At 41.9% G+C, this 15,309-nt stretch overlaps 1 protein-coding gene across 1 annotated transcript; it reads left to right on the forward strand.

Annotated features, from left to right (window-relative positions):
- Window positions 1-2,589: 2,589 nt before the first annotated feature.
- On the forward strand, window positions 2,590-10,526 carry LOC143102610 (pyruvate dehydrogenase (acetyl-transferring) kinase isozyme 2, mitochondrial-like). The gene is made up of 11 exons (XM_076266333.1): window positions 2,590-2,836; window positions 3,147-3,288; window positions 5,360-5,431; window positions 5,748-5,932; window positions 6,564-6,653; window positions 6,782-6,859; window positions 7,225-7,301; window positions 7,395-7,493; window positions 8,433-8,543; window positions 9,021-9,134; window positions 9,296-10,526. The coding sequence occupies exons 1-11, from the start codon at window positions 2,719-2,721 to the stop codon at window positions 9,437-9,439; spliced, it is 1,230 nt and encodes a 409-aa protein (XP_076122448.1). The 5' UTR covers window positions 2,590-2,718; the 3' UTR covers window positions 9,440-10,526.
- The last annotated feature ends 4,783 nt before the right edge of the window (window positions 10,527-15,309 follow it).

Here is a 15,309-nt window from a genome sequence, read left to right on the forward strand (position 1 = left end):
TTTAGTTGCAAAAAGGACACAGACAACATATCAAATGTTGAAAATGACAGATTTCATGGAAATATATGCTAATTTTGAATTTGATACTGTACCAGCAACACAAAACAACAACAAAAGCTGGGATGGGTATAAAAAAAAATGCTGGAAAAGTTGTGTAATGATAACAAAAGGAGGAAAAGGTAACTGGCAATATGATTGGATATGAAAAAGAACATCTGAGAGAGGCAGAGTCTCTTAGAAGTAAGGCTGTATGGGGTATTCATCACTCTGTGTAAACCTATGTGGACAAATGATGAAACAATGTAATTTGCTTCTTAACATGAAATTGTGAAGTATTTGGGGAGTACCACATAACCGGTTCCATGTGTTCCATTTGATGATTAAAGTTCTCAAAAAAACCTGGTGTTGGTGTGTGCGAGTAACGTACACCTTACACATCTTGCACTGAATTATCCTCCTAAATCTCAATGTTCTGATCACAGCAAATCTGGGCAAATTACAAGTCAGCACCAGTCAGAGGCTGCATTCATTGTTTTGCACTCTTTGATGTCATTACAACTACAAAAATACACACCTACAAACAAAATAAAATAGAAATGACTACATACTATTTTGTATTTGAAATACTTATTATAAATACATGTATCAGAAATGCTGCCTATCCCTGGCTGTTGGCTGCAACAACTCAAACTAGATAGTACCGATATTACTGTGTTTGTGTTTTATGTTTATGTCAATTTTGATCCAATTTGACCGCTCTGCTATGTTGCCCACCCAAAATGTCTATTAGCCCAGCCAAATGTAGTAGGCTAAAACCGGCCCTGCCTCATACTGTTAAGCAATTGAAATCCTATATCGGGCAGGAATGGGACAACATTTCCTTCTCAAATCTCTAGCAACTGGTCTCCTCAGTTCCTAAACATTTACAGAATTTTGTTAAATGAAGAGGTGAAGCAGCACAGTGGTAAACATGCCACTGTCCCAACTTTTTCTGAAACATGTTGCAAGCATCACATTCAAAATGAACATATATTGTCCATGAAATAGTCAAAAATTTTATTTTCAACATTTGATATGTTGTCTATGTCCTTTTTGCTGCTATATATGGGTTTACGAGACTTGAATATTAATGCATTCTGTTTTTATTTGCATTTTACACAACGTCCCAACTTTTTCTGATTTGGGGTTGCACATACACACACACACACACACACACACACAAAAGAACACTGTCCAGCCAGTGTGCCCTCATTTAGTATTTGGAGTTAACAGAGCACGGGCAGAGCTGATACTACAAAACCATCAGCGTTCACTGATAGCTGGGACAGTGTACCGTAAACAGTTTCCAGGATGCAGTCCAAAAACAATCTAATGCAATCCAGTGCCCGCACCTCTTCCCCTCACTGGGTTGTTATGACACTGAAGAAAGTCACAGGAACATTTGATGTTCCATGCCATCATCCTAGCCAAAGGCTCTCCAAATGGCATTACATCTAGAATCACCACCTTGCTGCTACTCTTTCATATTAACAGCTACACATAGTGACTTACTTAGTAACACTTAAGCATTCACTTTGGTGTGTACAGACCAGAGTCACAAAAACACTAATACTGCATTTTTCACTTGCATGAATTTGGTCCAAACCGTGGATTCAGCAGATGCTGCTGTAGTCACAGTATTACACTTCTGTCAAAGGAACTTGTCCCAATATAACTTGTTGTCAACACCTGTCCCAATTTGGAACTTTTTCAGCTTTAAATCAACATATGCAAGCAGTGATTTTGATGAGCAACTAGGCTTATCATTATCAATACCATTTTAAAACTAAATTAAATGGAATATGGGCATGTGAAGTAGGCCTACAGAATACACCATACACTCACAAGCTGTCCAGGCTGGGCACAGTTTAGTTCTGTGTTTTGAGCCAGAAACATAATGCTGTGTGTACTTCAAAGAAAATAAACATATTACAACAATTTTACTCTTTTTAGTCTGGTTCTCTCTACTCCATATCAACCAGGCACTGAGAATACCTCTTGGTTAAAACATGCAAATAAGACAACTATCATTGTAGCATTGAGAAATCAGCAATCAGTGATATTTTATGGAAAATAAAGCCTTCACCACATAGTTTAAAAATAAGTCATATAAGTCAATAACTTATAGCATAAGTTATTACAAGGCTACTGTTATGCAGGCATAGCTTTGAAATAAGCAGTTCTCCACTTGTGGGGAAAATATTCACATACCACTAAAATGACAGTCGTGACTTTATGGTAAAGTGTCTTCATTGACCACACCAAAATAGCAAAGCGCAATACTGGTGTTACTGTCAGCGATACTTAAATATGACCTTGTTGTGAAGTAGCTTCCAGCTATAACTTTCCATGCGGTCTTTAGAACAAACGCATTATGTAAATCACGGGTGCCTTTGTCAGAACTGCACGCTCGGAGAGATGTTTACAAGAATTCTTGCAGGGTGTGTCTAGGCGGTGCACTCTCGTTTCATTGGACGGCTTCGCGGAGAGACGTATGAGAATGGGCGTTCCCTTCTCTGGCAAGGTAAACTTTAAGACCGAAAACACTGTTGATATCTTCAGAGATTTGTACACAGGTGACAGATACCCGAGTTTTAGAATCGACAGGAGAATCGCACTTAACGACTATCTTAACTCTCTGAATAATTTGTGAAGGCTCATCTTTACTGAATTTGCATCATGAAGTTCGTCAGATTTATCATGAAGAATGCTGCGCTGGCAAATGTGCCCAAGCACATTGACCATTTCTCAAAATTTTCTCCATCTCCTTTGTCAATGAAGCAGTTCTTGGATTTTGGTGAGTTTGAGTTAGAGGCTTTCCTTGTAATTAATGTTTTCGCCTAAACGGTTTATTGTGTGTTGCTATTCTCCTTGGTTGGTAGGCTAGTTGTTGTTTATGTGGACAATGAACTTACACTTGTCGTTGATGATGGTGATGGTAAAAGATGATGGAGATGCTTTCAATTCCATTTAGGATCAAAGGTGTTTCGCACCTTTATAGTGTTGTTTTGCGAACACATTAATGCACAACGACCATCACAGCCAAACACAGCATTCATGGCAGTATAGGCCTATACTTCATTGCTCAAACTGTTTTTGCTTGATAGGTTCCACGAACGCCTGCGAGAAGACCTCATTCGCCTTCCTGCGGCAAGAGCTGCCTGTCAGGCTGTCCAACATCATGAAAGAGATTAGCCTTATGCCTGACCGACTGCTCACTACCCCATCTGTGCAGCTTGTGCAGAGTTGGTAAGTGAAAACATCCGGTAGTACCTAGCTACATACCATCAGTCGGAAGCATAGCCTACATTCATAGTTTGTCAAAGATGTAGTAAGCCTATGAAGTCTTACAAAAATGCTTGTTATGTGGGCTAAAAAGTTATGTAGGCCTAGTGGTGTTATAGCTATTAAAGGGTCTACGACTCTTTATTATTTTGAGTGAACCGCTGTGTTATGCAATGAGAAGTGGGCTACATTGGTTGAACTTTGTCATATTGTTCCGCCTTGGAACTGATTCTGACATTCAGTTTCGCCTGGAAAGCACATTTGAAGTTGCTACAAAAATGCGAAAGATATGAAATGAAAGCGTGTTACTGTTTTTAAATATAGCCTACATTTGGACTCGTCCAGGCTGAATAGACAGCATGTAATCTGCCATCTTTAGAATAAACGCGCAATATGAATTCATGGAACTTTAGATCTTTAAACGTGTTTCGCTATTTTTATAACTGTTGGATGGTGTGCATGTTTCATGTTGCAATTATTGTTATTTACACGTGTGCATCGCTCATGCGAGCAGCTGAACGTGTTTGTGGGCTAGCGACGCCATGCAGTGAAATATGAGACCTTTGCTGCGCGGACGCGTAGAGTTGTTTTTCCCCGCAGACGCAGTAGAGAACAGAACGTTCTAACGGACACTGTTGTTGGCTATTGCATACTCTGACTGACCTCTCTAACAGGAAGTCAATCATCAGAACTCTATTTGGAATATATCAGGAAATTGCTGTACAGTACAATGAAACGCCATACAGTTATTAGCCTACATGGGCATTAAATCTTTTCAGATTATTTTGTTGTTGTTGTTGTTGTTGTTATGGTACATCTTTGTGACCTGTTATAGCGTCTTTGTGGAAGAGAAAAAATGTCTCTGGACTGTGTGAAATATTTGTAATATTCATAATATAATGTGATATGTAAATGTATAGCCTTAGCAAATTGTCATTGGCCTACTGTACAGTCAACAGGCACTTCCCCAAAAAACATTTGGGGAATTTAGGAAGGGGGTGGGGGGTAGATTTCATAACCTCTCACATTGCTTACACTACATCAACCGTGGGGTATGGGGGATGGCCAAACTAGGGCCTCTAGGAACACTGCATTGTGATTGGTGGAGAGAGGGGGATGGTCTGTCTGACATCCGGTGCTGTGCATTGGTAGGTGGGCTGTAGCTGTTTGATTGAGTTGTTTACCATAGGCTGTCCCAGTGCCCGAGAGCCCCAGGCAAAGAATGAAAGAAAGAGAAAAAACAACTCTACTGTAAACTGATATGAAAGCACTTTACCTTGGATGGTACTATTTGCCCTTTCATTTCAGCTTGTGGATCTTTATAAAATAGATATAGCCTACTTACTACACACATGGACACATTGGCCCTGTTGTAAAAGGTAGTATTGTGATACGCGCACATACATGCGAATACACACACACACACACTCTCTATTCGATTATTCTGATGTGCGCTCATGCGCACACACACACACACTAACACACAGATAAACAAACACACACAATTTACAGTACATGAGTTTATTGGAAAGGCCCTGCTTGTGCTTGCACGTGATTTGTTAACTGGTGGCAATAAGCTGCCACGTTGGTCTGATTTGCGTGCTGGCGGTTGACCCTGCTGATTGCTGTTGAATGGAGTTCTTTGCACAGCACTAATTCCTTGTTTACCTCATGAAGGCTCGAGCCTGGAGGACAAGCATGAATGGCATGTGGGTGGGTATCAGATGAGAAAATGTGTGTGTGTGTGCATACCACCGCTCTAGGTTTCAGGGGTGTTGGGGCGGGGTAAGCGTGGACGTGTGCGCCCATGTGTTTGGAGGGGGGGGGGGGGGGGATAGATGGCTGGCACTCAAACACTGGAAAAGTACCAGTGGAAAAGTACCCCTACTCAATGGCAAGCAAATGGCCTGCCCCTGCCAGTATTCGCTCTGCCAGGCTCAATCTACCGTAATGCGCTGTGCATCTGAGGGGAAGGGGATGGCTGGGTGATGGGACGTCAGCTCATTCCTCCCATCTGTTTGTTTACCTTCTGCAGGTACATCCAGAGTCTAATGGAAATCCTGGAATTCCTGGACCACAGACCTGATGACCACAGAGTTTTAGATGCGTAAGTATCCAACAGGGCAGAGGCAGATCCAAACATATAAATAAATAATAAACAAATAATAACAAAACATATATATTGTATTGTATGTAAATATGATATCAGGCTTGTGCAAAATTCCAGAATTTAATTGAAACTGGCTCTTAAATTCCAATTCAATTCTTGAATTTCACTTGCATTTCAGTTGAGGTAGCAAACAGGAAGCAGAATTGCAATTCAAATTGTGCACAACCCTCAATAAACTGAACTGCTTCATATGGTTTGTATCAGGGCCTTCACATGCTTACTCAGCTTCCCTTCCCCTCCATATTTATTCAAGGTTTAACGATGCCTTGGTGACCATCAGGAACCGGCACAATGATGTTGTGCCCACCATGGCTCAGGGAATCATTGAATACAAAGACGCGTTTGGTCAGGACCCCGTCACCAGCCAGAACATCCAGTACTTCCTGGACCGCTTCTACATGAGCCGCATCTCCATCCGCATGCTCATCAACCAGCACAGTGAGTGTTTTGTTCTTTCCTTTTCAAAATAAAATGACCCTGTTAGCTGGGTCTGGGTCCCAGCTGTTTAATCATTATGGTAACACCCAAACAAGCTCTGGCCCATAGTTTATTGTAATAGGTGCCTTAGTAACACAGGTCTGTGTTGCAATTGAGAGTCATTTACAAGGCCTTGGCAAGCTTGGTTCATTGTTGCACCTGCTAAGTAAGCAGTTCACATCTCTTCAGTACACTCTGTTGAGCTAAGCGGGAGGTCTGACGCAGTTTTATGACTAAAGGACCTGTAGCCCAGTAGGGCAGAGGTGGAAATGTTGTTTGTCACCTTGGCTGCTGTACTGGACATAAACTAGGTTTAATCTGGCTGTCCCTCCCTGTCCTAGCTAGCCTTTTCTGGCTTGATATCAGCAGAACCTGATCCGTCCACCCTCAATTAAGTGGTGACTCAGTGTATTTTATGAACTCCAGGTCAGGCATTGCGAGAGTGGAGCCTGGCTGGTTCTTTCTGGCTCATATCAATTATTTACCTGCGTCCCTGGCACAAACCGCGGGCCCTGATGTACTCCACCAGGGCCAGCGAACTCTTCAATCCCCCTAACTTGTTTTCCACCTCTCTTTGTCTTTCTGTCCGCAGCTCTTATCTTTGACGGGACCACAAATCCTGCCCATCCAAATACTATCGGGTGCATTGACTCCCAGTGTGACGTCACAGAAGTTATCCGAGGTGAGCATGAGCAAAAACCAAGAGGACCAGTTGCCTCATCATCGAATGTCTGCGAAACTGTACTGTAAACAACGCTCTTGTCATGTCGACTCCTTATGCTCACGTTCCTGGTTTGCTCTGTCCCACAGATGCCTTTGAGAGTGCCAAGATGCTCTGTGAACAGTACTACCTGGGGGCTCCTGAACTCGAGATGACGGAGATTAACGGTAAGCTGCTGCTGCTCAAATACACATTCAGGCTCAGCCTCAACCTGGCAGTGATTATTAGTCAAACCTCTCTTATAGAGGCGTCAGTGATTATTAGTCAAACCTCTCTTATAGAGGCGTCAGTGTTTATTAGTCAAACCTCTCTTATAGAGGCGTCAGTGATTATTAGTCAAACCTCTCTTATAGAGGCGTCAGTGATTATTAGTCAAACCTCTCTTATAGAGGCGTCACGTCAGTGTTTATAATTCTTTCTCTTGCTAGCTCAGATTGCAAGATCTATTGGCATCTCTCTGATAGTACTTGTTTGCACAACACGCTGGAACATGATGGAAATGAATGAAAGTTTTTTTTTGTTTTTGTTGCAGCTAACAGCAGGAATGACCCAATCTCCATATCTTACATCCCTTCCCACTTGTATCATATGCTGTTTGAGCTCTTCAAGGTAAGATCACATAGCCATTAGATGCTCTACGTTCTTCACAGTTTGAGATAAATAAATAGAATGAAAACATAAATGTTAACTTTTCATTTACAGAATGCTATGAGAGCGACCATTGAGACACACGAAGCAAGTAACAATCTTCCTGCAATCAAAGTTACGGTGGCCTTAGGTGGAGAAGACCTCACAATTAAGGTTAGTCAAAGCAAGACAGGAAATAATTCAGGCAATATGTGCTCTTCAGAAAAAAACCAGCAACATAGTTTTCACATTGAGACTAACAATTCCAGTGGAATTCCTGAGCACAATGCCACCACGAAACCAAACTGCAATGATTTCCAGCAGGCTCTGTTAGTGTGGCAGGTCACACAGTCATGTGCGACGTGCTGCTACTCTGTCTTTCGACCTAACTCTTATGTAACCCGGCAAGTAGCACCAGTCATCCGCCTGCAATAGACTGGTGGTCATGGCTCATATTAATCAGATTTGGAGCGCATGTACGGCTATATTTAGCAAATTAAGTTAGCTTGGCACGGCCATGCAGGCTGACCTTTGCTCCAAAAGGGACATCCAGGCCACGTGGCTAAGGGGTAGTAGCCCAGAGTAATACACATGAGAAACTATGCCTCTAAGCAGTGACCACTGGCCTGGTCAGTGTGTGAACTCAGAGGACCTTACTTCTTACAGGGAGGCTACACCGGGGGCGTGACTGAAGCGCTCCGTTCTCGTAGACAACTACATCAGACGTGAGACCTGTACACTCAAACAAATTAGTCCAGTCTTCTAAAACTATTTTTACGCTATGCGAACGGAGTGCTTCAGTTGCGGATCCGGTATAGCTTCTGTCACGAGGTCGGTTCGTTCGCTGCTCTCGGGCCTCGAACCCGCCACCTCGACACACACACACACACACACACACACTGGCATGCGAGTCGAACGCGCTAACCACTGAGCCGAAAACTAGCATGCTAGCTCAGTTCGCCTCCGTTACACTTCCCTATTAGATTTCAAATGCTGACTCTGTACTGGCGAGCCTAGTGTCTGTTTGTGCTGTGTTATGTTATCATTTTCAAGAAGGGGAAGCTGAGGGTTTCTTAAACAATGTTTTGTTTTTCTTCCTTTGTTTCTCTGCAGATGAGCGATAGGGGTGGTGGTGTTCCCTTCAGGAAGATCGAGAGACTCTTCAGTTACATGTATTCTACAGCTCCACGACCAACTATTGGGCACCACCAGAGAGCCCCACTGGTAAGCGGGTGACAAACACAAATACAGGAACACACTCACGTACACGTACACGTACACACGCACACACACACACACACACACACACACACACACACACACACACACACACATTCACACATACACATACACATACACACACACATAGACACACACACACACACACACACACACACACACACGCACACACACACACACACACACACACACACACATTCACATACACATACACATACACATACACATACATACACTAAACACATACACACACATTTAATGCATGCACTGCACATAGACACACGCTCGCTGCTCCTCATATGGGTCTATAAAGTGCAGGTCTGTCTGAGCCAGCAGCTTAAACCTACTTACACTGCCTTACCTACTCAGGCTACACAAGCCGCGTTGAAAAGGGCAGAATAGTTCACTTCTGGTTCTGATTTTACATCAGCATTAATGAACTGGTCTTTTCTCCCTTCACAGGCTGGGTTTGGCTATGGGCTGCCCATCTCTCGCCTCTATGCTCGCTACTTCCAGGGAGACCTGCAGCTGTTTTCCATGGAGGGCTATGGCACAGATGCAGTTGTTCACATGAAGGTAGGCCCACGTAACAGTGCTGCTAACCTTAACCATTAAACGCCACACTGCGGAGTACAGCATAGGGATCGCTTCAATATAAACACTAAACATTAAGCAGTTTATATTGCATTATATTACCTTATTGCACATTATAATATCTTCTTGGCTCTCTTTACCAGGCTCTGTCCACGGATTCTGTGGAGAAGTTGCCGGTGTTTAACAAGACTGCCCTGCGGCATTACAAGGTCAGCCAAGAAGCTGACGATTGGTGTGTGCCCAGCAAAGAGCCGCTCGACTTGGCAGTGTATCGCGTGGACAAATGAACCGTATGTGTGCCATGAGGACATGGCACTTGGCCCAGAGGAAAAAGAAAACCAAAGTGGGCAAGATGGGGACCTGCTGCCAATGGAAGTTGGCGTAAAAGGAGACCAAACTTGCTGGAAGCTTTGCATGCCTTGCTGGAGAGCCTTTGGCCCTGGATCACTGCTGACGGAAGTCTGCTCCCTGATTTTGGAGTAACGGAGTAGATGTGATGACACAATGTGATCAGAGTTCCAAGAAAAATTGCACATGACAAAACAAAACATGTGATGAAAGTACCAAAACATGCTGATGTCCCAAACCAAAAGTTTCTCCAGAGTGATGAGAGCTAGCTGGCCCAGTCAGTGGTTTCAAGGAGAACGAGGAGTGGGCACAGATTGATAAGTTAGTAGGGAAGACAAAATGCATGAGACACAACGCTGAAACGCTGAAAGTTGAAAGTGATTGAAGGGCAGAAAGTTGTGAGAAGATGGAAGATTTTGTTTGAAGAACAGAGTAGAACAGTGATGTTTAGAATGAAATTCATTTCAGGTGGAAATGACAAGGTTAATGAGACATGCATTTGGTTAAGTAACATTGCCCATATGCCAAAGGTATTTTATCATTTGGAAACATCCTATTCAAGTGGTCATATTCTTCAGAGTTGTCCATTGGATTTCAATTGTTTGAACACAGGCACATTTTTTAAAAGGTTCACCAGAGGCTCAGAAGTTTCTACAAATGACTGTTATGAACAAAGGGCATTGCCTTTGCCCATAGACAAATGTTTGTTTCTAGATTTCTTAGTCAAAAGCGATCATTTTATTTGGAAATGTAGGACTATTGTGCAAAATTAATTCTCAGTTCTGTTTGATCAGAACGTCTGGTTTGCAGTATTTGGCACTCGTGTCCTGTGCTTTGTGCTGATCATGTGGACTGCTGGTGCTACAATTCCAGGAAAAGGAGTGATATGATCATCAAAATAGGTCCAATGTAAATTTACAAAGTGTGTTTGTATTATGTCTTGTGCAATGAGATGACCGTTTCAAAAACACCTTTATTTTTTTTACAAACACCAGAGTTGTGAATAAAATGTTTGTAGTTCAGAAAGTTTCCAAGTCATGCCTAATTCATTCTCTGTTTCCTTCATGCTTCACATATGTTGAAATATTCATATTTAGTAAAGCGTGCTTGTAAACTAGGAGGTCCTTTTTAATCATATTGAAGGAATGGATTTCCAACTGCAATGCAATGTCCATTAAAATACAAACAACACACTGTTGATATTGGAAATAAAAACACTCAGCTTTGTCTGAAGACACCTTCATCTCAAAGCAAATTTCATTTAGTAACCCCTAAACCTGTGACAACGAAATGCAGTTTGCGTCTAACCAGAAGTGCAAAAAAGCAGAAAAATGCAATGTGATATACAAAGTATAGTGATGCAGACAGGGCAATATATATATATATATATATATATATATATATATAGTGCAGTATATATATATAGTGCAGTGTAGACAGTTGGTTTACAGAAGGTGGTTTACAGTAATAAATTAATATAAATATTAAATATTGCAGTGTATTAGCATTAACATTATAAGAGCAGACTAAATATGGCCATGTAGTATGAACAATGTAATGTCTGGCAAATGTTAAACTCTGTTACAAGGTGAGGGCTACTGAAGTGGAAGTCCAATACAGGCTACTTACATAGCTAATACAGCTGAGACTACCAGACATAGTTATTGGGTATTTACGAGAGTAGTCCCCATGAAGACAGGTACGTTAGGGGAATATCCCAGTTATGGAGCTGCTTGTTGTTTTGCCAGTCGGCATCAATCAACTGAGCAATAAATGTCACGATAAGCACAGACTCTTGATCTGTCAACGGGTCAACCTCTGCTCTTCGGGGACATCGTGTTAATGGATAAATGAGTGGCTAAATAAAGTGAAGTGTGCCACAGGGCAGCATAACATGAGTTTGTCATCAGTGATAAACCTACTGAAAGAGATAGCATAGATTGGTGTGCTACTCTGACGTATTAGGAAGGAGTGTTCTGATTGTACTATTCACAAGTTCTCTGAAAGGAAGTTTTTAGAACTAGAGTACTGCTCAACAAATCTTTATACATGCTTACAACAGAACACAACAGAAAACTGACCTATCAGGCTAAAGTTGCTGTTAGGTCACTGTTGCACCTAATTAGGGTTGTATTGCATAGATGAGAGCAAGTGAAGTCCCATGCCACTGCCACCAACAGGCATTCGTATGCCAATTTACTAAACTGCATTAAAGGTAGGCTACTTTCCGTTCTCTGCTGGTCACGGGAAATATGAGACACATAAAACGTATCAGGTTATATCATCATGCATCTGTCTCAGCATCAGCAAATGGATATCTATTGAGCACTTTCTCCCCTACCGTGGCCAAGGTAGTATGTTCAGTGTCCACTTATATAATACATTATATAATACATTGCCACATTATATAGCAGCTTTCTAAAAATATTTCAGTTAACAGTACATCTCAATATTCATAGTTTGCCTTTGTGTTCAGCACACTGATAGAGAAAGGTGACTCATTTTTGTTACAGATCACCAAAAATGGGTGGATTTATCACTGTAGTAGTTAGACAGCACGTTCTTCTATCAGTAGACACACTCTCCTACACATAGCGAAACTTATAAAACTCATCAAATTGCCCTGTGTGTTCCTCAATGTGTCGATTGTGCTTAATTGATCTGTTGTTGTTCACTTGGGGGACTGATTGTGAGTCCTTTGAACATGTGAGCTTGAAGGCACTCCATTGTCGTCACATCTGTCCATAAACCAGGGTGTGTGAGATGGCGCAGACGCACCTGGGAGAGATACGGTGGGGCAGACATGCGGGACCGGAGTGAGTACGGTGCAGAAGGGCAGTCGGATGTTGCAGACAGAGCTTACATAAGCACACACACACACACACACACACACACACACACACACACACGCACATGTGGGTCATTCTCAGCCACCGGAGCGGGCCAAGGTTGGACAAACAGAACACTAGATTCAGTGCCAGCAGTGTAGTCAGAGGATATGTCAGGTCAGAAGAAGAGTGTGTCTAAATGTATGTGTGGGTGTTTGTGTGAGTTTGTGTGTGTGTACGAATGTGTCCGGTAAGGGTAGGGTGTGTGTGTGTGTGTGCGTGTGCCTATTAGATTCTGCTTGGCTGGTGAGCTCATCACCAGAGACCCCTCAGAAACTGATAGGTTCAATAGCAATAGCAAACTACTTTGAACTTGTAACAACTACAAGACTGCTTTGCTTTACACAGAACTGTTGTATTTGATAATTCACTTCACGTCATCAAAGTTAGAAAAAGTAACAAAGAATCAACAAACTCCTGGTCTTTCGGCCCGACCCGACCATTCTCTGATTTGTATGCAAAAGTATAGGCAACCTTGGACACATTTAACCAATTGCCATTGCTCTTTCTACCCCCAACAATAATGAATTCAAATTGCGCTTTGTATCATTTATTTACATTTTTATTCATTCATTCTCTGCCCCCTAAAATAGTTCCAATCTTAGTCTCTCCTGTTGCCAAGCAATGCAAAATATAAGTTCATTTAGAGAGGCTATATGTGCAAAATACTTGTTTGTATACTGTATGTTCCATTCAAATTAAACATCCCCCTACTCCGTTTACTCCCTGTTCTCACTCAATAACTGTCAAAGGTGATGTTATTACACAGAGATGTATAAGTCCAGCTTCAGAAAATAAAAGTCCTGCCATGTATTGGTTCTACCTGTTCGCTTAACACAGGTGATTACACTAATTAGCTGATCTACCTGTCTTAAGAGTTGTGCTAATTAGATTCAGCTGATTAAGTGAATGGTTGGAACAAAAATGTGGCAGGACTTTTACTTTCTGAAGCTGGACTTTTACACCTCTGTTATTACATTGCTGCTCTCTCACTTTAAATGAATAGAGTGCAACATTGTCACAAGTGATTACTAAAGAGTCCGAGTGGGGATGTCCTGGGATATCGCCACTCACAGAATGCCTTTCCCTCCAATCTGATAATAATAAATGGGTCAACAGGATCTGACTGTTGTGTTATCTTTATTATTGCATTTAGTAATGTCTACTTGGTGCAGGGGCTGGGTCCTGGGATGACTCCCTTTCATGAGGAGGAATGTATCCATCTGTATCAGCCAAAGATCTCTGCTCATCTGTCCACAAGACTGTGGTTAGCCCAGTGGTGAACATTGCGGGGTAGCTGAGTCACCAGTTGTAACAGTGGTCAGTCTGGAAAGAACAGGTTTAATGGGAAGAGAAGCGCAGAGTGAGAAAGATGCATGCAACAAACTGCTTACTCTGTCAGTGCGTCATTTTCTGATGCTGCTTCGCATGGCTCAGCAGTTTGGAAATGTGTATCCGTCAGGCAAATGTGATACCAAAGCAGCAGAGCTGTTAGAAATCTACTTGTATCACTTCCACATAGAGTATCTCAACCCTTTACTCACTGTGCTCTCACCTAGCTCAATCCTCAGGAAACTTTTAAAACGAATCAAATATTGCACCGTGTGTTCCTCAACGTGTCGATTGTGCTTAATTGATCTGTTGTTGTTCACTTGGGGGACTGATTGTGAGACCTTTGAACATGTAAGGCAAATGGGATAACAAAGCAGCAGATCTGTTGGAAATCTACTTGTATCACTTCCACATAGAGTAGCTCAACCCTTTACTCACTGTGCTCTCCCCTAGCTCACTCCTCTACTCACTCACTTACAGCATACTACATTATATATATACACTGCTCAAAAAAAAGACAACACTTCAACCACACATTGGATCAGTACTCTGACATTGGGGTTGAGGTGAAGTGAAAATGTTATGCGACAATTGTTTTATTTTGCTGTTAGATTGTCAGATATTCTTTGAATGTAGTTTGAGAAAGGAGAAATGGGTGGAAGGTTTAAAGAATGGTATGACATTGTAAAAAACTGTAAGGTTCCCTTAATGTTTTTGAGCAGTGATGCATGATACATACTGTAGGTGTCAGACCCATGACCGATTGTGATGGCACATGACTGAGCCGAACTACAGAAATGCTGTTTGAAGAGAGATCAGTCCTGAATAGTTTACAGTCTTCAGGCGTGCCATAAGTGGAACGGTTAACCCCACTCTTCCACTCCTCCCCCCATCATTCTACATTTTTTTAGGCATCATATTGTTATGTAGCATATAGTCATATTATACACTGTTCAAAGGCTTTGGAATCAATACATGACAACATCTTTCATGTAAAATATGTCTGTCTGCTTTACAGAGTGTTGTCTTTCATTTGAGACCAAGATTATGCTTTTACACAAAGGGATTCCTATGCAGTAAGCCTGTCAGTATGCATGTTGGGCAACCAAAGGTTTGGAGATTTGGAGTCTCCATAGGACATTGTACAAAAGGCATGGGCATACCTTTACAAATAATTGTCTAAAATACTCATCTTTTACTCTATATTGATCTACTTTTTCACACAGCTTCACAAGACCTGGTGCTAGGGCTCCGTTGTGTTTCTAAGTTATATCAAGTGACCTAGAGGGCTGAAATGTGGTGCGTTCAGAGATGTCTGAAATGATTTGGCATATAAAAGTCCTGCCATGTATTGGTTCTACCTGTTCGCTTAACACAGGTGATTACACTAATTAGCTGATCTACCTGTCTTAAGAGTTGTGCTAATTAGATTCAGCTGATTAAGTGAATGGTTGGAACAAAAATGTGGCAGGACTTTTACTTTCTGAAGCTGGACTTTTACACCTCTGTTATTACATTGCTGCTCTCTCACTTTAAATGAATAGAGTGTTGTCACAAGTGATTACTAGCGGTGAAGAGTCCGAGTGGGG

This window comes from Alosa pseudoharengus, unplaced genomic scaffold (assembly GCF_046254945.1).
Source record: "Alosa pseudoharengus isolate Yale_2024_CS ecotype anadromous, Long Island Sound unplaced genomic scaffold, YU_APseudo_1.1 YU_APseudo_1.1_scf_4, whole genome shotgun sequence".
NCBI classification, from domain to species: domain Eukaryota; kingdom Metazoa; phylum Chordata; class Actinopteri; order Clupeiformes; family Clupeidae; genus Alosa; species Alosa pseudoharengus.

Bases quoted from the DNA above. Each gene is read 5' to 3' on its own strand.
- LOC143102610 (XM_076266333.1), top strand. From the start codon at position 2,719: ATGAAGTTCGTCAGATTTATCATGAAGAATGCTGCGCTGGCAAATGTG. The intron at 6,654-6,781 runs GTGAGCATGAGC...TCTGTCCCACAG, and splicing joins CGTCACAGAAGTTATCCGAG to ATGCCTTTGAGAGTGCCAAG. The intron at 7,494-8,432 runs GTTAGTCAAAGC...GTTTCTCTGCAG, and splicing joins GAGAAGACCTCACAATTAAG to ATGAGCGATAGGGGTGGTGG.